Raw genomic sequence first — 23,525 nt, forward strand, 5'->3', positions numbered from 1 at the left:
GAGAGGGAAGAGTGGGAAGAGTGGGAGGAGAGGGAGGAGAGGGAGGAGAGGGAGGAGAGGGAGGGAGGAGAGGGAAGAGAGGGAGGGAAGGGGGCGAGGAGAGGGAGGAGAGGGAGGGAGGAGAGGGAAGAGAGGGAGGGAAGGGGGCGAGGAGAGGGAGGAGAGGGAGGGAAGAGAGGATGGATGGATCAAAAATTTGATGGTAGAAAGATCAAAGGTGAGTGTTAACCAAGGACGGAGGAAAGCTGAAACACACGTCAGCAGACAGGAAAGCAGCCTGATCTTCCAGGGAACAGCTCAGAAGGCTGGTGAGCACAGGGCAAGAGCAGGGGCTTGCTCGCCAGTGGCAGAAGCACTGGGAAGATCCCCCAATCCATCTTCGTCCCCACCCAGGCAGAAGAAAGGTCCACCTTTCTGCAGTGGTTAGCACAGGAGAGGAGAGGGCTGGAGGGCTGAGCTGCGATTCCGGGGGGGGGGGGGGGGGGGGCGGGGAGGATAAGTGAACATCTTCACACTAAATGATGAGTAGCCCCAGCTCCTTCCCCTTCTAGGCCCCTAAAAGCAGCCGGCCAGGTCGAGACCCATCAGGCAAGAGGAGAGTAGAGGATTTCTCTTCAGGGAGACCATCTGCCCCCCAAAATGGCTTGCAGATTCTGATAGTCAGGGGTCCTGCTGAAAAAGTCTGCCTTATCACCCACAATGCAGCCCAGTGGACAAGGACCACCCCTGCACACACAGCTTTCAGAGTCTTATTCTTTCAACAGACAGCCAAGCATCATCAGATTACATGGGAAAAGCCTCTTAAACATGAGAGCAAAACGAAAACAAAGAGAGGAAAAGAGGAGGAGTCACATTATAAAGGCAGAAGAAAGAAAACAGATAGTGTCATTAGACAGATGAGAGCAGATATGGCCTCCTACAAAACAAGAGCAGCACGCTGCAGAAAGCAGAGCATTCGGAGAGCAAGAAAAGGCTCTTGGAAGTTAGAAAGAAGAGAGCAGAAATAAAAGTGAAAAATAAAATTCCTGAGAAAGCAGAAAAAAAGGATGAAGCCAGAGACCCTAAGAGGAAAGAATTAGGAGGTCAGTCCTGCAGGTCTACCCTCAGACTAACAGAAAGGGAACCCAGGGGGATGTCTCCAAGACAAAAATGAAACAGCACCCCTGATGTGTCTGCACACACCAGTATGTGACTGCTGAGAATGTGGGGCTGAAGTCAGAACATACACTTAGAAAACCAAGCAAACAAAACTCTGGCACACTTAAAAGTTACTGAAGAAAGAAAATAATCATTGTACACTCTGTGGCTTAACTGTCAGCCATTGTTACACGTCATGATGTAAACTCTGAATTTAACCAAAACTGTGAGGAACTGTGCTGGGGGACCAGAGAAGGAATATGTATGCCTGAGCTTGGTGGGGATGGAGGTGGGGGCAGTGTGTGAGCTAAATTCTACTTTCCTATAGTCATGCCAGTAGCTAATCTCAAAAACTGAGAATTCAATAAAAAGCAACACAGGTTAATTATGCAGAAACATAAATGTGAACACAAAAAACTGCTGAACGAATTCAGAGGTCACTGCAGGCCTGAAGGAGTAGGAGGAGTATGGTGGTGTTTTTGATGTTAACCTTGCAGCACTATTTGACTTCTTAAAGGTTGCATGTGCATCACTTTTAACAATGTAATACTGATCAAAAAGTAAATGCTGCAACATTCAGTTCGAGCTACAGTGAGTTCAGACTCTCAGAGCAGAGGTGGTTGCAGCATTGTGGGGACTGGTCCGGTGCAGGGCCAGACACAGCAAGGGCCTCATGCACACAGACCAGATTCCTACCACACCCAAAGAGACACTTCTGATGCTCTGCCAGGTTGTAACTTTGTTTGAAATAAAAGGGTGTTGGCTATGCCTAGAAGCATTTTGGTTTTGTGGGATTTTATGTCACCAGACCTGACCTCCATGGTCCTGCTCAGTCCAGCTAAGCAGTGAGGGGTGTCTGTCTGTAGAGATTATGCTGAGCTCCCAACAATGACTTGTGGGACTAGAGTAAGCCCTCAGATTGGTCCAGAGCACTGACCAAGTTTTACCCCCGGGGCTTGCTGCTGAAGGGTTGAGATGTACACATGAGAAGATGCAACACCATGGGGACTTCAAGGGGTGAGAGAGTAGTTAGGAGGCCCGCGTGTTCCAGGGAGGCCTCTCGGGTCACTCTGAATGAAGGGGAGACACTCCAGGGCAAACTCATTGACGCACAACATCTCAGACAGAAACTGTACCCACTTTGTAGAGAGGGAAAATGAGGAAGGCAGGTAGGCTTGGGGCCTCTCCACCTGTATGGGCAGAAAGGGTGATGCCTACTTGTAGGGCTGCCTGGCACTCTTCCACCAGGCCTTGGACCAGGTAGTACTTGGCTTCTGCTAGCAGCTCCTCGATCTCCCGGCGGCTCTCGGGTAAAGGCACCGCCCCATCTCGAAGGTAGTTGAGTATCGTACCAAAGTGCTTCCCACAGCGGTCAATGAGGATCCAGCCTGCAGGGGGAGGAGGAGGCAGGGGCTGGTTACATGGGCCCTCCTCTCGTAGGAGGCACTGAGCAGAGCTGGGGTGTCTCTTGGCTCCCTCTAACCCCCAGGGGAGAGCGGGACTGCCTGGAGAATGGCAGCCCCACCTGCCTACCTGCCCACTAAGGGCTGACTGGGAACCCCCACAGCCTCCAGGCCTTGCTGGCCGGACACAATCACAACCCCCGGTGACCTTGGTCATAGGCTCTGTTGGACATCTCGACTCCTGAGGGCCATTAGTACACTTCTGAAGTACCCTTAAATGCCCCTTAGAGAAGGACATCCAAGAAGGGCCTCATGTACTACACCTGGGTAAAACAGGTCCAAATGACCACATCCCAAGGATAGGAGAAAGCCTTTTGGGTAAAAAAAATCGACTTCCTCTTTCTACAAAGCTTCCTTCAGATGTCATGTAACAGAGCCATTTCTAAGGAAGCACACAGTCTCACCCTCGCAGACTGTGACCTCTGGCTCCCAAGGCTGAGCCCCAGACTTTAACCAGCACCAACACAGGAAGTCCCATCCCACAGCTTCCTGCAGCAAGCACTTAGTGGCTAGTGTATGACCAGCAGACTCCACCCTCAAGCAGCTCGGTCAACACAGGGAGACAGAACTGGCTTTTATTAGATATGGAAAAGGTTGCTGTGATACCCCAGCTAAAAAAATAAAAAATTTTTAAAAAGATATGGAAAAGGGTCCCAACTGCTGACCAAATCCAGGCACCGTGAAACACTCTTGGGGCTGAGGCCAGGATGACTCCCTACTCTGCTGCTCAATGTCCTTTCAAATCTTGTCACTGAGCCGACATTCCTCCACCAGAGTTCCTGAGAGGTTTCAGAGCTCCTTGACCTACATGCAGGGTCTCTGGGAATGGTACTTGGAGGAGAAGACAGGACTAGAGCCTGGAAGGAGGAGGTACCAGAAAGGAAGGCAGGAAATGTAGCAAAGACCAAGCATCTCCCAACAGCAAATGTGAAGCTCTAAAAAGAAGCCAGACAGATGAGAGGGTGAAGTTGAGGCCTTCCTGACAAGCAGGGCGACCTCAGGCAAGGGGCGTCACCAAGGCTCCTGCCCCACATTACAGGTGGAAAATGCCAATGTGCAGGGCCGCAGATAGGCTTCAACAGGAATCAGTTGCTTTATGCCCCCACTTTCCTCCCCACTTTGGGAGAAGGGTCAACATTTCCACTCCTAACAATACTGTGCCCTGCTCCAAGTCCTACTTATCCTGGGCCTTGGGTCCGCGGCAGAGGCCAGCAAAAGTCAAGAGCAGCAAATGCAGCTCTTTCACACTCCAGAGTCCTAAGTCTGCCCACTTTCCCCTACCCCTTACCTGGCAAATGCAGTCCCTGCCAAGTGCCCTCTCATGGTTTTAGGGCACTGTTTGGTGTTCTTTGCATCAATTGCCAGGAAAGTTTGGTAACAAGGCCGTTTCCATGTTTCCCTGATGAAAATGGTCAGCCTAAAGTTCCTGGGCCTTTTGTTAAAGGAATGGTCTCTGCCCTCCAGCGCCTTCCTCTTCCTACTTCCACACCATTATGATTTCCTGAGCAGGTGGGAAGAATATCCCAATGGGGGAAAATGCAATACAAATGTGTAGTCCTGAGTCAAGTTCTGGTTTCAGGGAAGAAAGAGGCCTTCCCAGGCCTGGTAAATCACATCACTCTGACAGTGACCTCCAGATGTGATCCTACCCCACTCCTTTCTATATCTGAGACAACAAAATATGGATCAATATCTTATACAACCCAGACGCCTATGGGGCCCGCAAGCAGCATAAAGAAGTACAGCTGGGTGGGGCTGAGGCCAGGGCTGACAGGACAGCATTTGCCCTGCCCCCAAGAGGGGCAGGCTCTGCCCACTCCAGCCAAGAGAGTCCAGGCAGGAATGTGGGCCCAAGAGCTGTGAGCTCTGATGTTCCATGCACTACCAGAAATCCAGATTTTTCTGTGAATCCCCTGATTTTTAAAGGATGGCAAACTAATTAAAACAAAACAAAACTGTCATCAACCCACCACAAGCAAACAAAACACACCTGCAGCTGAGCTGGGCCTGCAGGCTTGAGGCCTCTGTGCTATCTGCACTCAGTACTTTTTTCTCAGAGGCTGACAAGGCATGGAAAGACTATCATTTTTCCACCAGTTCTTTTTTGAGAGGGGCTCATTCCTTGCATTTTCCACAGATAAAAACAGAGGCTCAGAGAGGTTCAGTGCCATTCGCAAGCAGAGGCAGCAGGACTAGACCACAAAGAAAAAGTAAGGAACTCACAGGAAAACTCCTTCCGCCTGAACTGAAAAAGATAAATAAGATAAACAGAATTCAACTCAGCTGTGCAGGGAAAGAAACGTCCACGTTCTGCCTTTGATGCCTGCAGAACTCAGCTGCTTAGGAAGGCCCAGGGCCCTGAAATCAATTATCCAAGTGACAGTCCAGAGTTCCCATAAATGAACAGGCAGACCGTGACACTGGGCTCCGGCTCAAGAATGCCGTCAGGAAATGCTTGTGGCAAAGGAATCATACTTTGGACAAATAAGGGCAAAGGAGCCAGGCACACACTCCAGGAGGTTTCAATTAGCGTTTTGACTCTAAGATACTGTGGTTGCTTTCAAAGCAGGAAGTGATCCCTTTGAAAGTCAGCTCAAATGCCTAGCACATAGAAAGGCAAATGGAAGTCACGCAGCTCCTTGCATGTGGGGGGTCTCCTGCCTGCTGCCATGGGGCTCAAGAGCTATTTAGGAAGGCTGTCCAAGTCAGGGCAGCCTGGGATCCCACGACCCATTAGGCAAGGCTGGAGAGCAGAACTGACCGGGACTACACTGGGCGGTGCTGGACTTGGGCTCCAGGACGTCCTCAGTACAGCACAGCACAACACAGCAGTTAGGTGCTGGAAACCCAGCTCTCATACCTTCTTGCTGGATGACACTGGTGCTTCATTTAACCTCTAACAGTTTTCTCTTCCACAAACGATCTCACAGGGTTGACATAAAAATATGATGAGAGAATGTACTGAAGGCACATGGCACAATGCTGCTTCTACCAACAGCCCTTAAAAGCAGCTATGGGTCTTTGACAATCTCATGTCTCATCATTATTGCTGGAAGCAGAGCAGCAGCATCCAGAGGCAACAAGTTGCAGCCCCCAGGATGGAGTCAGTGTTGCTTTCAGGGAACCAAGGGAGACTGCTGCTCTGGGCGTCAGGGGGATTGAGCCACTAAGCTCCCCTCCTCCCTGCTCCATGAGCACACCAAGTGCCTCCTCTCTCCCTGAATGTCTGACCTCTTCTTTCCCCTCTCCCACCGCCTCCAGGGAACCTTCACTGACCTCTCCTTGCCATACTAAGGTATTTCTTCTCTATATTTTTGTGATTCCCAAACATCCCTGATCATAAATGCCACCCAAGGTTATTTGTGAAAAATTCAGATTCTAGAACCTGGCCTCATTCCTGAATCAGAATCCCTAGGGCAGGGTCTCCAACCTGCGCACTTTGATATTTTGGACCAGATAATTCTTAGTTTGGGAGGCTGCCCTGTACACTGTAGGTATTTAGCAGCATCTCTGGCCTCTACTTATTCGATGCCAGGAGTACCCCACCCCCAAGATGGGACAACCAAAAATGTCTCTGGACATTGCTAAAGGCCCCAAAACATTACCCGATGGTTGGGCATCACTGATGTGGATCAAGGACCTAAGTGTAAAAAGCAATTTAAACTTTGAGGTATCAAAAAGCCCCATTAAAAACCCTTAGACAAGTCAGACTGAGAGAAGCTATTTGCAGCAGTGGACCCCAAAGAAATAGGATCCAGAATATGAGCTTACACAAAGTAATAAGAAAAGATGCAATCAAGCAGTTAAAAGATTAAACCCAAAAGACCAATAAACATAAAAACATGCTCAACATACCAGAAATGAGGAAATACTGAATAAAACAAGGTACCGTATCATACTCACCAGATTTGTGATTAAATAATTAAAAGGTTGGACAGTATCAAGGGCTGGCAAAAATCCAGACTTCCGCGGGGAGTAGAAGTTGCCATAACCACTCTAGAAGGGACTCTAATGAAGCAGAAGATGCTGCCCCCAATTCCCCTCCTGGGAATAAACTCTAGGGCCGAGCTCCCAACAGTGGGTAAGATCATAAAGCCCCTGAGATGGCTGGGGGGGATCTAGGTAGTCTGGAGCCCCCTCATTTCCCAAAGCGAAAATATGATTGTCTACACGCGCCAGGATGTGGCAAAGGTTGGGCAGCATCGCACAGAGAAACTCCCACGCACGGGGAAAGTGTTCCAGGACCCTGGCATTCCTAACGATGAATGCCGCAAACCCTCTACGTGATCAACAGACTACGGTTCCGGCAGTGGTTGTATGCTTCTAGAATGGCCACTCCACCACCGGGAAAGTTCCTAATGAGAGCTCTTTAGTTGTGGATTGATCTCACAAGCATCATGCTACGTAGATTGATCCCAAAGCAAAACAGATACAAACTGTGCAGCACCATTTACATCACGTTTAAAAACACACCAGCAGCGCCTTGTTTAGGGACATGCACAGCTGCAGTAAAAGCAATACCTGGAAAGATCGACACCTGTGGTTCTCAACGCTGGCTGCGCGCTAGAATCACCGGGAGAGCTCTTCAAAATCCTGCTGCCGGGCCACACCCTGGCTAGGACCCAGGCACCAGTACTGACCTCCTCCGGTGACTCACTCTGTAGCCAAGCTTGAGATCCACCTAGTGACCCCGAATGCTTACCTTTGGAAGGGAGAGAAGCAAACAGAGAAGGTCCAAGGGGCCCCACAGGTACAGGTCACACCTTATGCCTGGGCTGAGCACGGTGGCACAGCTGAGTTTGTTATATTATTTACAATTTAAAAGCTCTCAGGTACTTCAGAATTTTACAAAAGAGCCTTGTCATGTAAGGTAGAAGGGCTGGAGATCTCAGGGAAACCCTCAGGAGCTGCAGTTTTCCCAGGGATCAGACTGGACTTCTCAGTGTTCTAGGGGAGTGTGTGATCATAAAATGAATGACTCTTCAATCTAGTGTACATACTCCCTAATTCCAAAACACATGAGCAAGACGTTAGAAAACATACAACAGGGGGAAGTATTATACTGTACCAAGCAACAGGGATGAAACAGACCACTACAGGTAAATGTTGAACAGAATCCACTGTGAAAGGTGCTACCTCAATCCGGGGACCAAAGGTGATGTTGACCAGGAGTCAGGTGAAAATTCAAGCACTGTGGGAACTGAACCTTTCTGGAAAGAGTCTGGGAAAGGCCTGCTGACTGCCGCAGCATCCTCGCCTTCTCAGAAAAGCCACAACATGGGGGTAGTGTGGAACTGTGGGGCGCTCATCCCCGAAGGCCAAGCGGGCGGCCTCTCCCCACATGCTGCTAAGCCCTGCTTCTCTGCAGCTCCACAGCAGCACTCATCCCCTCAACATTTACACTCAGAAGGAAGCCATCATTAACACTTCCCATTTACTGAGTTCTCCCAACATCTCAGGCCCTGTGGCAAGTGCTTTCCAATGTCCTCACTCAATCCCCAACTCTGCCAAGTGTTATCATTCCCCACTGGGGAAGGAGGAAAGAGGTTCAGAGAAAAAGTCACTTGTCCCATGTTACAATATCAGTAAATGGCAAATGGGCCAAAATTAGCACAACAGGTAGACAGAACTCCATAAATGTCGGCTGTGACCGTGACCCTGCAGCACAGCCAGGACTCGAACCCAGGCCTGGCTAACATCAACACCCAAGTTCTTGGTTCAGGGATTACTTGCACACAGTACAAAACTCAAACAGGTAGCAGAGCCTGAGCAAAAAGGAGACTATTCCCCGCTGCTGGATGCCAGGTCCCCCTCCTGAAGCAATCACTTTCTTCAGCAACATAAAGCCTCCACTGTTCAGGATCTTCAAAGCCCCTATCCTTTATCCAGCAAGCTGTACTGCTGGATTCACTGCCTGGCTGAGCTGCACTTGGCATTTCTGCCTATTTGTAGCAAACTTCATTGCAGCTGACAGGCTTCCTGCCCATAGACCAGGGTGGAGCTGCAAGATGCAGGGAGTCTATCCCAATTTGTAGACCCAAGGGTGCATTTGAGGCAACACGTAGGTCATCGGTCAGGCTGTGCAGTTCTCTCTCCAAGGACCAATAGGATCGCTCTGCCAGGTACAGACAATGGCTGGAAGGCCAGATGCCCAGCCTACCGGCCCAGGCCTTCACAAGGGCCCCCACCAGAGCGCTTCGGCACAAAGCCAGCAGTTAAACCGTAAGGATGTCACAGTCGAACAATCTGGCCTGGGGCCAGGCCCACATCTAGCCGTGGACAGCAGACAGTAAGAGCTGGCAAGTCCTGGGTTTAGCAGCTTCATCTTTTCTAGTCCCAGCAGCTTTTGAAAAAGCATTTCATCCCTGAGATGGGGACTCCTCACTTTAATGAATGAGGAGTATTGAATGGTAACAATAGTATTCACCCCTCAAAGCATTCTGGTGAGGATTAAATGAAACAATGCCTGTTAGCTGCATCTGGTGGCTCACACCTATAATCCCAGCACTTTGGGAGGCTGAGGTGGGAGGATGGCATGAGCCCAGGAGTTGGAGACCAGCCTGGGCAACATAGTGAGGCCCCATCTCCACAAAATTCTAAAAAATAGCTGCGTTTGGTAGTGCATGCCTGTAGTCCTAGCTACACAGGAGACTAAGGTGGGAGGATTGCTCAAGCCCAGGAGGTGGAGGCTGCAGAGCTCTGATGGCACCACTGAAGTTCAGTCTGGGTGACAGGAAGGAAGGAAGGAAGGAAGGAAGGAAGGAAGGGAGGGAGGAAAAATGCCATACTATGAGTTTTTATAATGATATGAAGCAAGGGCTGAGCTCCAATTACATAAAACAGGCCAGTTTGCAGTGTCAAAATGACACTGTGTCCCCTGAGAAGTGTTTTCCAGGCAGCACTAGGCAAAAAACATCGTGTAGTAGGCATTTAGAAGGTGAGTAGTCCTGCTGGTATGACTCGCATGCTCTGTCCAGTCGGGGACAGGGGGACAGAGGAGTCTGTTTCTTTTTTGATACAGCATCAGGCCACCAAGGCGAGCCTTCGGAGGAGAAGAGGCTTCCACTCAACTTTCAAAGCAACTCAGTGTCGTTTCCTGAGCCCCTCCAGAGACTGGGTGGGGTACAAGAAAAACCACAACAATCCTGGTTCTCAGATAACGTCTGGTTCCTCCGGCAGCTGGGGTGCTATTGTCTTGATTTCCACACACTCTCGGGCAATGTGGGGTGTGGCACAGCTAAGGGGATCCTCCCAGTCATCAAAAGCTAAGTATGAGATGGAAGCCATGGGGCTCCAACCTCAGTTCACTGCTGCCTGACCGGAAACCAGAGTTGACAGGAAGCGGAACCTCCAGCCCCACAACCTGGCCTTCCCTGGGATACAGAGAAAAACACCCTCACCAGTGGGCAGACCAAGCTTTGGCCCTCTTAGGATCAGAGAATGAACTGCGGGACACTATGCTTAGGTCCCTCAGTCCCACCCGCTTATGTGAACACTCATCCAACCTCCCAAGTCAATGTCCCCAGAAAGGTGGGGCGGCAGCACAGAAGGCCAGTCTCGGAAGCAGGAAGGCAGGGTCAAGCCAGGCTGTGCCCTAGCCTGGTCTTAAGCAATCTCAAGCCAAGGAATGAAGGACAGAGCTATTTTTAAACCTCAGGTGACCTGCCCGTAAACCCAGCCAGATAGGGATGGAGCTCCGATGCTGGGGGCTCTTTGATCATTCCAGGTGAGTAGAAAGTAGTTATGACAAGACTCCTCTAAACAATTCTTTGCCTTTTACTAACATGACTTTCCACGAGAGAAAGAAAAATGTATGTGTATGTATGTGTGTGTATATATATATGCACTGATCACATATGGATGAATACTATGTGCCAATGACCCCATGAGGAGGTACTGTCGTGCCCATTTCACCAGAGGAAGAAAATGAGACCAAAAGGTTCAGCCACTTGGTTAGGATCACCAGATACTAAATGAGAAGCGTGGCGGGTGAGCTTACCTTCACTATCAGTGAGCACTTCCATGCGCCCACTGAACATGGCCTTCAGCATGGTGTCCTGCTTGGTCAGCGTCTGCATGGTGGTATAGTAGAGGGCTCCACCTACGTTCAGCTTCACGTATTTGGAGCTGGGGCTTGTGCCCTTGAAGGAGGTGGTGCGGGTGGCAGCTGCTGGCACCGCTGAGCTCACCACACTTTCTCCTGACATCTCTTCCTGCCAATGGAGAGGACACAGGGTCAGGACATCAGGCCTGGTTGACTACTTTCAGCCTGTGGACTCTACCTGGCCTCCAGATGTGTTTTGCTTAAGCCATGCATACACAGCATTGAAAAGTTTGCTTCCAATGTGGACAACTAAGGAACACTCACAGAAAAATCTGGACATTTGGCCTCTCTTAGAATCAGAGGTCAAATGGGCTAGCAGGGCAACAACTGGTGGGAGCTGGGGTATTGAATGACCCCCTAGAGAGGGCCATGCATCCCCTAGTGTGTCCCAAACCCCACCAAGATAGCCTCATACGCTGACCTCACCTGCCGATCCTGCAGGCAGGCACAAGTTTGCCACTACCCTTGTGTTATAAGCACTTCCCTTCTGCCTAGCACCTATACAAATGAACACCCTGGCTGCACCCTAAAACAGCCTAATGCACTGCCCAGGTCCCTTTACGTTTCCTTATTGCCATGTACCACTGAATAGCTAGCTAAAAGTGTCATCTTTCAGCTGCATCACAGATGAAATAAGCTTTTATGAAGTTGAATGGGATTCCAGCTCGCACTCCTATCACTTCCTGTGGGAAGACGGTGTTTCTGAGGACTAAACAACAGACACAGAAACTTTTGGAATCAACTTTTTACAAAATTAGACCTCCTAGACTCGTGCTGCCCAAAAGAGCAAGATCCCACTACAATGTCCCTGACACCATGGCCGACTCTCTGGTACATCTCAAAGAAATGGATAACAGTGGCTGATTTGGGCAGGTCTGGAAACTGAGACTGGTATCTGGTATATATGTGCTCAGAAAATATGTCTGAAACAAACAGGTAAAATTGTAGAGCTAGAGATATGTAAGGGTGGGCAGAATCATTGCTGAATCTGGGGCATGGCACAGAGACAGAGAGGCAGCCCCGACAGCCAGGAGCCTGCCTGGCCAGGCCCCCACAGCTGGCCTTACCATTCCCATTGCACATCACCCATTTTTCACAGCACATCACCATCAGACAAGGCCACTCTGCGACCTTGCAATGAGACAAAAACAGGACTATTCAGTCATCATGTCTGAAGACAGACAAAAACATAAACATTATCCAAAATGCAAAAATGACCAAATATCCCCCATCCTGGCTAATATGAGTTGCAGCTGCTGCTTTACCAATTAGAGGTTTAGCCTCCTTCCTTTCTTCCTGCTTTCAGGACAGGAATCACTGAGACCCAATCACAGAATTAGCCCAGCTTCCTGGCCGCATCGCCATGCTGGCTAGGCTGGTCTCAACCTCCTGACCTCAGGTGATCTGCCTGCCTTGGCAAAGCCCCACTTCTCTGAACTCTCTCGAATCACCCAACACAAGCCCAAAGCCCTTCTCTGAGACGTCCCCAGGTCTCCCTCAAAGCAACCAGGAAATAAACCCAACTTTGTTTGACTACAGGTATGCTCCTTGTGGTTTTTGGCTGCAGTGCATTGACAGCACACAACTTTCTTGAGCTATTCCCTGAAACTGAAAAGGAATTGCTTTTAAACTCTTTATGCCTTTCTAGCTTTTCCAGATTTTCTCTAATGAATGTATACTATGATTATACCTGATAAAACACAAGTGTTATTTTTGTAAATGGGATGGGGAGTAAAGGGTGGCAGCCTACGACAGCAGAGGCAATGGGACAGCGGCCGACAATATTCAATTCAAGGTTAACCAACTCTTCTGGCCAACTCTCCCCACCTCCATGGCCACCAGGACTGTCCTGGATATCACCTGCCATATCAGGGCCTTGCAGAGTGAAACAGATAAAGAATGGCCTCCTGGAAAGCAATGTTTTCTCAAAAAACAGTTCCTTTTTCATCAAGAAAGGTCACGACAAAGTGTGTTTTCGAAAGCTCAGGCTTAGCTCACCTGGGGTCTCTTCTGCCCGATGCCAAACACAAAGGAGGCCCAGAGGAAGGGGTTGCCTCTCCCTTCCAGCTGCCCTCTGAAATCAGTCCCCAAAGACCTCACACTAACAGTTATGACAGCCACCTCCCTCAGAAAAATCCTTTGTCCACGGGATGACAGGATTCGTTTATTAAAATACAGTTTCCAAAACTGAAGACCTTGAAGGGGGAGAGAAAAGGCTTACAGTCATGGGTGAGGGTGTGTGTTAAGGAAATTTCCCTCAGAATGGAAACACTTTTTAAGCACCCCTTTCAGATCTAATTTTATATAATAAAAGTTTATTATGGGAAATGCTCTAGCATTTTGTAAGGCATCTACCAAGAAACAGACAAAAAAGTACATAAAGTATACTTCATGTAAAGTCATACATCATTTGTATATCTAAACATAAACAAGTACAGTAAAAATATGATGTGAGGGATTTTTCTGAATGGCATACTTGCATAGGACACTTACCATAAATGCAGCATGTGGGGCTGGAAATTGCTCTGGGTGAGCGAGCAGTGAGTGAAGGTGAAGGCCTAGGGCATCACTGCACACTACTGTGGAAACGCTGCACAGGGAGGCCACACTACAGTTATTTAAATGTTTCCTCTTTCCATAATAAGTTAACCTTTGCTTACCATAACTTTTTATTTTAAATTAAAAACTTAATTTTTAAAAAATTTTGGACTCTTTTGTAATAACACAGCTTAGAACACATTGTACAGCTGTACAAAAATCTTTTTCTTTATATCCTTAGTCTATAAGCATTTTTCTATTTTTAATTTTTTTTTTTTTTACTTTTGAAACTTTTTTGTTCAAAACTACAACATCCACACACATTAGCCTGGTCTACACAGGGTCAGGATGATCAGTATCACTGTCTTCCACAGTCTGTCCCATTAGAAGGTCTTCAGGGACAGTAACACACATGGAATTGTCATCTTCCATAACGATGTCTTCTTTTGGAACATCTCCAGAAGCACCTGAGGCTGTTTTACAGTTTTTACTTTTTTTCAAAAAAAGCAACTAGAAGGCAAATATTCTAAAAGAACCATGAATAATAAACACGCTAACCAGTAATATATCAAGTTTATTACTATTATCTACTATTATGTACTGAAATCAGTCCCCAGAGACCTCACACTAACAGGCAGCGACTGGCAGTGAAGTAGTTCTGTTTACACCAGCATTATCATGAACACACTGTGAAATCACAGCTACAATACCACTGGGCTATAGGAAGTTTCCGTTCCATTATCATCTTAAGGCACTGTTACATATGCAGTCTGTCACCAATCTGTGATTACGTGGTGCATGACTGTACCTTGTTTTGGCTTTCCAATACCTTTTTAAAGATAATTTGCACATAATAAAGTATATTTTAGATGTACAGTTTGATGTATTTTGGTCAATACTTGCACCTGTGTAGCCCCCATGCCAATCAAGCTGCCCTGGAACATTTCCATGGCTCCAGAAAGCTCTTCGATGTCCCTTCACCACTTAATTTCTATCACCATATGCCTTAAAAATCCGAACGATGCTGGAAGACAGCTACAGTTATTTCTACTTTGTGGATTTGGATGCCAGAGCCCCAACGGGGTCAGTCACTCACTAAGCCAGGAAGTGAGTCAGTGACGGGGCCAGTGAAGGACGTGGGCAAGTCGCGGCTGGCCCAGAGCCCATCACACCAAGTAGATTTAGAGCTATGACATATAAGTTGAGAAAGACCGGCCTCATCTCCCTTCTTTAAAGAGTCCAAAAAGTCCTGAAAAAAGTTGTGAGGTAAAGTGTGGCTAAGGGTTTGGAGTCAGACCTGTGCTTAAAGGCCCCAGCCCTGCCACTGAGTAGCTGTGTCCAGGGCCAACCGTCCCACCTCCGTCACAGGGCTCCCTGGCTCCGAGTAAGCACTCGGACAGGAAACACTCAAGTTAGGATGATTTGGGAATGCTCCTGAAGTCTCAAACTTATCTTCTCCTCTTTGGAGATTGTTTCCAGCTCTAATGACAGACTAAGAGTTATAAAGGCAGGAGCCATCCAGATCTGGAATGAGACTTTAGATTAGGCAACAAAAGCACTGAATCTTTTTGGAGCCCACTCCCTCCAAAGGTCAGTCAACATGATAGTCAGAGAGGCCCGGGGGGAAAAGTTTTGGCAGTGTTCATGTCCTTGGGCCCAAGTTACAGAGAACCGAGGCAGTGGAGCATACACCCTTATAGCAAACCTTTCTAGGGAGGACTCTCCCCGCTGTTGCGACTGGGATCCTGCCTTTTTGCCCAGGCTAAAGTGCAATGGTGTGATCTCAGCTAATTGCAACCTCTGTCTCCCAGGTTCAAGCAATTCTCCTGCCTTAGGGCATGGGATTACGGGCATGTGCCACCATACCTGGCTAATTTTGTATTTTTAGTAGAGACAGGGGTTTCTCTGTGTTGGTCAGGCTAGTCTCGAAGTCTCGAACTCCCAACCTCAGGTGATTCACCCTCCTCGGCCTCCTAAAGTGTTGGGATTACAGGCGTGAGCCACCACACCCAGCCAGGATGCTGCTTTTTGATTTGTTTTAAAGATTTAATTTCATTACTAATGACATTGGGGAGGTGAGGCAGGAGACAGCAAAATTGGTTATGTGAAACAAAGAGGCGATGAATACTTGTGATACTGGCTACAGATACGATTCAATCAGAAGTTTACTCCAGTTAGATGGGTCAGTCTCTCTTCTCTCCTTTCCATCTCCCCTGAATATAATGTTGCTGATTCTAAACAGTGGCTCTCCAATTGGTGACAATCGAAATCACCTGGGAGCTAAAAATTCCTGACACCTAGGTCCTACCATGAAAATTCCGATGTAATTGGTCTGGGATGTGGACTAGGCAGCAGAACGTTTAAAAACTCCCCCAGGAGATGTTAAAGCCCATTAAGATTCCAGCTCACTGTCCTAAAAAGTACTGTACCCCTTATTTAAGCTACCATTAACTCTGTGGTCTGGGCCCAGTGACTTGCCAACCGGACACATAAAAACAAACCCAAACACCATAAACAAAAGCAAGCCCCCACTTCACAGCTTCAGAGCCACAGAAGGAAGCAACTGTATGCATGCATGAAAATATGAAAAGCAGCTGAAGGGGAAAATAATTGACTGGAAAGGAGGCCCTGGCAAGTACGGTAGGAAAAAAGGCACCAAATCCCTGATCCCACATTTTCTTTTATTTTTTTTTTGAGATGAAGTCTCGCTCTGTCATCCAGGCTGGAGTGCACTGGCATGATCTTGGCTCACTGCAACCTCCACCTCCCGAGTTTAAGCAATTCTCCACTTCAGCCTCCCCAGTAACTGGGATTACAGGTGCATGCCACCACATCTGGCTAATTTTTTGTATTTTTAGTAGAGACGGGGTTTCACCATCTTGGCCAGGCGGGTCTTGAACTCCTGACCTCATGATCCAGCCTCCCAAAGTGCTGGGATTATAGGTGTGAGTCACCACACCTGGCCCGACCCCACCCCCCCTTTCTATATGCTTCTTTCTAGAAGTCTTGTATGCGTGTGTTAAGGAAAATTGAATAGTCTTGGCAAACCTGGATTGCAATCAGTTCCACCACTTCCTTCGTGAAATTTAAGCAATTTAACCCAAGTCTCAGTTTTCTAACTTGTAAAATAGAGTGTTCAAGCCATAATCTTCAAAACCCTCAAAGAATGAATGTTAAAGTATTTGGCACCTAGTCCTTATGTAGTTTCCTTTGGATCTCTCAAACTTTAGGGCCACTGTTTCCCAACCCTGGCTACTAGAATCACCTGGGTGTGCCTAAAAACCCTAATGCCAGGCCAGGCACGGTGGCTCACACCTATAATCCCAGCACTTTGGGAGGCTGAGGCAGGAGGATTGCTTGAGCCCAGGACTTTGAGACTAGCCTGAGCAACTTAAGACCTCATCTCAAAAAAAAAGAAAAAAAAAAAAATCAAAAAAAATTAACCGGGCGTGGTGGCACACAGCTGTAGTCCCAGAAGATTGGTTGAGGCTTTAGTGAGCCAAGATCACACCAGTGCATTCTCCAGCCTGGGCAACAGAGCAAGATCCTGTCACTCACTCTCTCTCTCTCTCTCTCTCTCTCTCTCTCTCTCTCTCTCTCACACACACACACACACACACACACACACACACACAGGCTTGTCTAGGCTACACCTCAGATCAATTAATCAGTATCAATTACTCAGAGATTCGGAGGCGTGGCTGATGAGTCACTAGTGCTTAAAAAACTCTTTGGGGGATTCTGACGTGGGACAAGGGCTTACTGCCACCTAAGCTAAGGTGTTTAACCAGCTTTGTCTAAGAAGTGCCAGAGATGTGAGGCAAAGCATCACCTCAGGGGACTACAGCAAAGAAGTTTAAGAAACACTGAATTGATGCCAGTAATAAAACCTTCCCAAACTCAGGGCATTTCTCTAACTCAGAAAAGTCTGCTGTTCCGTTTCAACTAAGTCGCATCAGTCACATAATTGCAACATTATTTTACACCCAAAATTTGCTTATAAGACAGCTACCACCAACTGCAACTGTTCCACCAAATGACATTCTCATCCTGTGTTTAATATATAAACTCTTGGCCTATTTCTCTCAATGGTTCAGTAAGAAAGGTGTTTTATCATCACCCCACTTTTTAGGGGAGAAAACTAGGAATCACACCTATAAGAGCCCTCTGACTCCCAACTCTTATGCCCCTTTCATGACACAGTCCGAATAAGATATCATTACTCTAATCCCTTGCAGGGCTTGTTAGAACAGACAGATGGGCTCCACCCGAAGAATGTCTGATTCAGTAGTCTGTGATAGGGCCTGAAAATTCAGCCATTTTGAACAAGTTCCCAGGTGTTGCTGCTGGTGGGACCACAGTTTGAGAACTACTGGTTTTTGCTGCCTTCTTCCCCTCAGCTGGTCCTTATTTTGCACAAAATGGAGCAGACTAGTCAAAGTCAGATACAGGATAACTGATTTTCCTTCAGCAGCGTCATTGGGACTGATTTTCCCTAAAGACTGCACTTTCCAGGGACGTGACAAACAAGCAAACAAGTAGAAAGAAGATATGGGCCAATCTTTAGTCATCTCTACCCAGGGACAATGAACTATTCAGGGAACAAACCCTTGAGGATCCCAAGCAGACAAACCCCACAGCGGAGAGACAGATCTTCAGACATCCTGCGCTGCTTCTGCGTGGTCACCTCTGGCCTCAGTGGAAGTTACAGATAAGTACCCAGGCGCCAGCTGAGGCGCTGGACTCCCTGGCGCAGGTATCCTGACCTCAGGCGCCTGGCATCTCTCCCCAGAATTCCAAGCACTGAACGCACAACCGCCTGCTGGGCTCCCTAGATTTCTTCCCCCACTGGCCCGTGTATTCAGACGCAGCTGGAAGCCCCTTCCCCACTTCCTGGAAATTCAGCGACTCCACCCACAACTTCCAAAACCCCAAACGCTGCGCCCCAATAAATTCTACCTCACCTCATAACCTGCCCATTCCCCTACGTAATCCTCCAAATCCTCATTTTCCACCCCAAATGTCCGTTTTCAATGATACCTCTTTGTTCTCCTCACAGTTACCAAACCCCATCTGCCACCAGCACTCAGGGCTCACTCGGAGACACCCCTTCCTCACGCACACATATTCTACTCCCCAAGCCCAAATGCGCTTCCCAGATTCCTAACTGCCAGGAATACCCTCACCCCTAATTCTACACCCAAAGCCCTTCCCCCACACCCAGCCTTTCCCCCATCCAATCCCCCAAATGCCTCTCCACTATCGCTACTGCCCCTCATCGCATCCCCTCCCCTCGGTCCCTTCTTATACTCTGCCGCTGCCCAGCTCCCTCGGCCGCCTGCAGCCCCCAGTTGGTGGGCACCGCCCTCCCTACCATGAAAAGTCGGAGAACGCCGGAGTCTCCAAACCCGGACTGAGAGAGGCAGGAAACACCCAGTTCACGCCAGCCGGAGGCGGAGGCGGGGCCGGAGCAGTAACTTCCGCCGTCCGCACCCCACTTCCGCCCCGCAGAGCGCACCGTTTTAAACCATCCGTTGTGCGCCTAGGGGGCAGCTTTCTTTCCAACCTCCGCGGCCGGAATGGGTTCCAGCTTCTCTCGGCTGGGTCGGGCATTTATCCCACCTCCGCTATTTCATCTGCCAGAGGGGATGACAAGGCGTGGGGAAGTTTTCCTTCCCGGGCGAAGAAGCTCTGCGGAACTGTCATTTTCCGGAACTGGATGCTTGCTTCCTGGCGGAGTTCTGAAAGCGAACACCCTGGGGCAAGATGGCGGTTGTGCCTCGGCTGCTGCCCCGGGTCTGGAAGAACTCGAGTGTTTTGGGCTGAGACAGTGGCAGCTGCGGCCCCGGCCCCGAGTGCGGGGACCTCCAGCGAATAAAGGTCGGCCTGCGGGTAGCTAGTGAGAACAGGTCGTTACTTCTCTGGGTGGTGGGGCTGGGGACTTTGAGGGAGGTGGCTCTAGGGCCAAGCCCCTGCCTGGCCAGGTCGGAGGGGCAAGTGCTGGGATCTGGCTTGTGTGCTCCAGGGGCTCTCTCCGCGGCCCTTTCCACCTCTTTTCACTTTTGGGACGATAGGCCTTTATAAACGGACTAATGCTGGCTGATTTGTTCCTGTGCTTGTTGATGCCGAGGAGAGACGCCGGGCCCCAGGAGTCATCTAAACTGGAGTTCGAATACTATTCGCTCTCTCTGTGACTTGGGTGAGTTCCCTCTGAGCCTCAGTTTCCTTCTGAGTAAAATGGGGTAATTATCAGGTTTCACAAAGGATGTGAAATACGTTTCAGTACCGTGCCTGACACCTAGCTCTGAATAAAGAAAAACTTGGTCGTAATTTGACTCCAGCTTAGCCCCAACAGGCAACGTTGCATTCTCAGCTTCTCTTTGTTTTGCTGTTCTGTGAATGGGGGAGCCCTGAATCTTGTTTTACTTACTAATAAATAATTGCTTTGGATATACATGGATTCAGATTCAAAAGCATCCACCTAGATAGGCGGTAGCTTTCAATAAATAATAGCTGTTAGTATGAATAGTCTCTTTAAGTCCTGTTTCCTATTCTTTAAATAAAAATTAGATCCTTGAAGCTGGGCGCGGTGGTTCACGCCTTGTAATTCTAGCAATTTGGGAGGCTGAGGCCTTAGGTCAGAAGTTCAAGACCACCCTGGCCAACACGGTGAAACCCCGTCTCTACTAAAAATACAAAAATTAGACAGGCATGGTGGAGGGTGCCTTTAATCCCAGCTACTTGAGAGGCTGAAGCAGGCGAATCACTTGAAACCGGGAGGTGGAGGTTGCAGTGAGCTGAGATCGCACCACTGCACTCCAGCCTGGGCAACAAAGTGAGACTCCGAGTCAAAAAAAAAAAAAAAAAAAAAAAAAAAAAGGAAAGAAATATTATCGAGACCTGATAGAGCTGTTGAAGAGACAAGTTGGTTAAATGTCTGTACAGTGTCTGATAGACGGTCTGCCCTGAACAAATGGTGGTGGTCATTAACCTGGTGGCCCAGCTTCTCCTACTGTACAGGGAAAATCGTCTTGGCTCAGTAGCAGTTGGTATTTATGGTGCTTCAGCTTTGGGAGTATAGAGTGAGGACAAGAGTCTGAATCCTGTCTCTTAATTATCTTGACTCTGCCACATACTAAGGGTCTAAACTGGACTGGAAGAGATCATGAATGATCCTCTCATAGGACTCTTGTCGTTATTAGATGAAATCACTTACAAAGGACTTGACACATAATGGGTACTCATTTACTTTTTTAAATGATCTTGGTTACCACCAACCTCTTATTTTCTAATTTTTCTACCTATGTGATTCTTCTTTTCCTAAATAGATTGCAAGCTTCTTAAAGACAATACAGTAAAGTTCACTTACATGCTGTATGCTTTCGGATGTCCATTATTATTCTTTTCTCATTTAATCCTAATCACAATGTTGTGATGACTAAACTGAGGTACAAGAAGGGTAAATGTTACATTGAATCCTTTTAGCAACCCTAGGACATGGACACTATTATTACCCACGATTTACACATAAGGAAACTGAGGCCTAGAGAGGATAAGTAACTTGGTCAAATGTCAGATAGAATGAGTACTAAAAAGAACCAAGGCCCACTTTCTCTGATGCAAGACTTTTTCTGCTGTGCACAGCCTTTGATTCTCCATGGCATTTAGCAAAATAAGTACTTAATAAACACTTGATTGTGTGTTTTATTTGATTGATGAACTGTAGTATCCACTGTGGAGGTGGAGAAGGTATATAGAAAAGGATAAGAAAATCTATAAAGTGTAGGCTATTATACGTTATAAACAGAAATCAACCAATAACATTGAAGAGGTGATAATCTCAAGGAAGAAGATAAGAAAAATTTCTTATCCTGGGAGGCCCCCTGGGAGCAGTGAAAGTTTTAAGATAGTCTTATAGGTACTTAGGCACAGTTTGCATGCAACTTTGTTTTTCTATTAGGAACAGGCTCCCCCTGCCCTTTCTAATTCCAGGTACCCTCTGCCATCTAGGCACTGTCTGCATGGTGTGGAGGGAACATATCATTGTACTCATGACTTGGGCCCTGCTCTTTTGCAGCTCTGAGGAGCTTGAATCTGTTACTCAGTCTAAAAAACAGGGCCAGGAGTTCATAGCCCAAGAGACAGGACTGGTGAATCTTAGTGCATTTAACATAGAAAAAAAAGTGAATGGGTGAGAAATGTAAGGCTGCATTATTTCCTACCCAGAGAACTTTAGTGATTGTGCAAATGGGACCCTCTGCTGAAGGATTTAAAAAAAAATAAATCCCCATGTCTATAAAAATAATAGACCAGTTAGACTTATGACTATACACCCTACACTGTGCACTCAAGCACCTCGATAGGTACTTGATACACATCATCACATTTAGTCCTCATTATCAACCTCTAAGCCAATTAATAGATGCAGATGGAAAGACTCAGGGCCAAGCACCGTGGCTTATACCTATAATTCCAACATTTGGAGAGTCCAAAGCAGGGGGATTTTTTGAGCCCAGGAGTCCTGGGCAACATAGCAAGACCCTACTGCTCCAAAAAATGTATAAACTAGCCGAATGTGGTGATGTGCACCTGTGGTCCCAGCTACTTGAGAAGCTGAGGTGGGAGAATCACTTGAGCCTGGGAGATAGAAGCTGCAGTAAACTAGTAAACTATGATTGTACCACTGCACCCCAGCTTGGACGACAGAGCAAGACCCTGCCTTAAAAAAAAAAAAAAAACAACACTTAGGCATTCTCCTTATAGTACGTGGCAGAGCGAGGGACTGGCTTCAACTCCTTGTGACTCCCAAAGCCCCTGTTCCCCTCACTGTGCAGCGCTGCATCACCATGTGCATTCCATGGAAAATTTAGAAAATACAGACTAATTAAGGAAAATTTCCCACAATTTCATTACCTCAGAACAACCACCGGTAACATGTTGGTATAGTTCATACCAGTTTTATTTCTGTGTGCATGTGCATTTTTCTTTAGATAATTGGGCTTTTAAAAAATTCACAGACAGCCCTTTATTCACTTCTAAGGCATAGACATTTTTCTATATCATTAAAAATGTCAAACATGGCCGGGTATGATGGCTCACACCTATAATCCCAGCTGAGGGGTTACAGACTGAGGAAGGCAGATCACTGAAGGTCAGGAGTTCAAGACCAACCTGAGCAACATGGTGAAACCCTGTCTCTTCTAAAAATATAAAACTAGCTGGGTGTGGTGGCATGCACCTGTAATCCCAACTGCTTAGGGGGCTGAGGCAGGAGAATCACTTTTGAACCCGGGAACGGAGGTTGTAGTGAGCTGAAATCACACCGCCGCACTCCAGCATCAGCAGCAGAACGAGACTCTGTCTCAAAGAACAAAGAAAATGTCAAACATGATTTTCAGTAGCTCTTTAACATTCCATGCCTCTAAGTTATTTTTGCTTCCCATCACAACTTTAATTCAACAACAACTTTGGGATTATTTGCAGCACATTCCCTTTAAACTGTGAGGATTGAAGAGATACAGTATAACATTTAGATGAGATGTTAAATAAAGAGGACCCCGTGGTGTGGACCCCGTGGTGTTTTTTAAAAACCATTGGCACTGTGGTTATTACTTGTACTCACTCAATGAGGAAAATATATGATTTATGCCACACCTGTAAAATTTAACCCTAAGTCTGGATTTTTTTTCTTTTGCTTCTGCCAGAAAAAAGACAAGCTTCTCTGAAGTGAGAAGCTGTTCTCAGCCACGAGTCCTGTGCAAGATCACTAATGATTACCTGGCATTTCTGCAACACAGGAACGTCCTTGGGTGAGATCTCCAGACTTTACTATTGGGGCAGGAAGAGTAAATAATTCAGAAGATGGCTACCTTTTCTCTCCAAGCCTTTTATAGATTGGTGCAAAAGTAATTGCTTCTTAGTGTTTTTTTTTTTTAAGTTGAAAACTACAATTACTTTTGCACCAACCTAATACCTTACCTCCTGTGGTCAGGTGGGCTCTTGTTAGTTTGTTTCAAGGATTACTGATGATGTTTGACAGATGCAAATCACTGTTGACAAGGGGTCCCAGAGGTCCCTTGTTATGTTCATGTGGCAGGAGGCTAACACCAACTTTTTCTTTGGTTATAAAAGTGTATTATTGTATTGTCCTTATTAATACTAGTAATAGAGCACACTTATTAAATGCTTTTCAGTAACATGCCATTCATTTAACACCTCTAGGAGATAATATTCTTGTATTCAAAGTTTATTTTAATAATTTTTAAATTTATATTTTAGATTTA

The 23,525-nt window shown here is 47.3% G+C and overlaps 2 protein-coding genes across 11 annotated transcripts in view; one reads left to right on the forward strand and one right to left on the reverse strand.

Annotated features, from left to right (window-relative positions):
• KCTD10 (potassium channel tetramerization domain containing 10) overlaps positions 1-18,773 on the reverse strand; it is a 28,912-nt gene extending 10,139 nt beyond the window's left edge. For all 3 annotated transcript variants that reach the window (XM_017541628.2, XM_017541620.2, XM_017541612.2), the window contains exons 1-3: positions 18,617-18,773; positions 10,600-10,813; positions 2,356-2,525 (exon numbers count right to left, since the gene is read on the reverse strand). In XM_017541628.2, the coding sequence (XP_017397117.1) occupies positions 2,356-2,525; positions 10,600-10,813; positions 18,617-18,619 (387 nt within the window). In that variant the 5' untranslated portion in view covers positions 18,620-18,773. The remainder of the gene's footprint in view (positions 1-2,355; positions 2,526-10,599; positions 10,814-18,616) is intronic.
• A 220-nt stretch (positions 18,774-18,993) lies between these two features.
• UBE3B (ubiquitin protein ligase E3B) overlaps positions 18,994-23,525 on the forward strand; it is a 60,022-nt gene continuing 55,490 nt past the window's right edge. Inside the window, exons 1-3 of one of the 8 annotated variants that reach the window (XM_037743194.1) lie at positions 18,994-19,122; positions 19,317-19,441; positions 22,947-23,048. The gene's annotated coding sequence lies outside the window, so the exon portion shown is untranslated. Of the gene's footprint in view, positions 19,123-19,267; positions 19,442-22,946; positions 23,052-23,525 lie in introns of those variants that run through there. The other 7 variants (XM_037743189.1, XM_017541536.2, XM_017541548.2 and 4 more) reach the window with 7 other exon arrangements.

The sequence above is a fragment of the Cebus imitator genome, unplaced genomic scaffold, assembly GCF_001604975.1.
Source record: "Cebus imitator isolate Cc_AM_T3 unplaced genomic scaffold, Cebus_imitator-1.0 Scaffold8, whole genome shotgun sequence".
Classification (NCBI taxonomy): Eukaryota; Metazoa; Chordata; class Mammalia; order Primates; family Cebidae; genus Cebus; species Cebus imitator.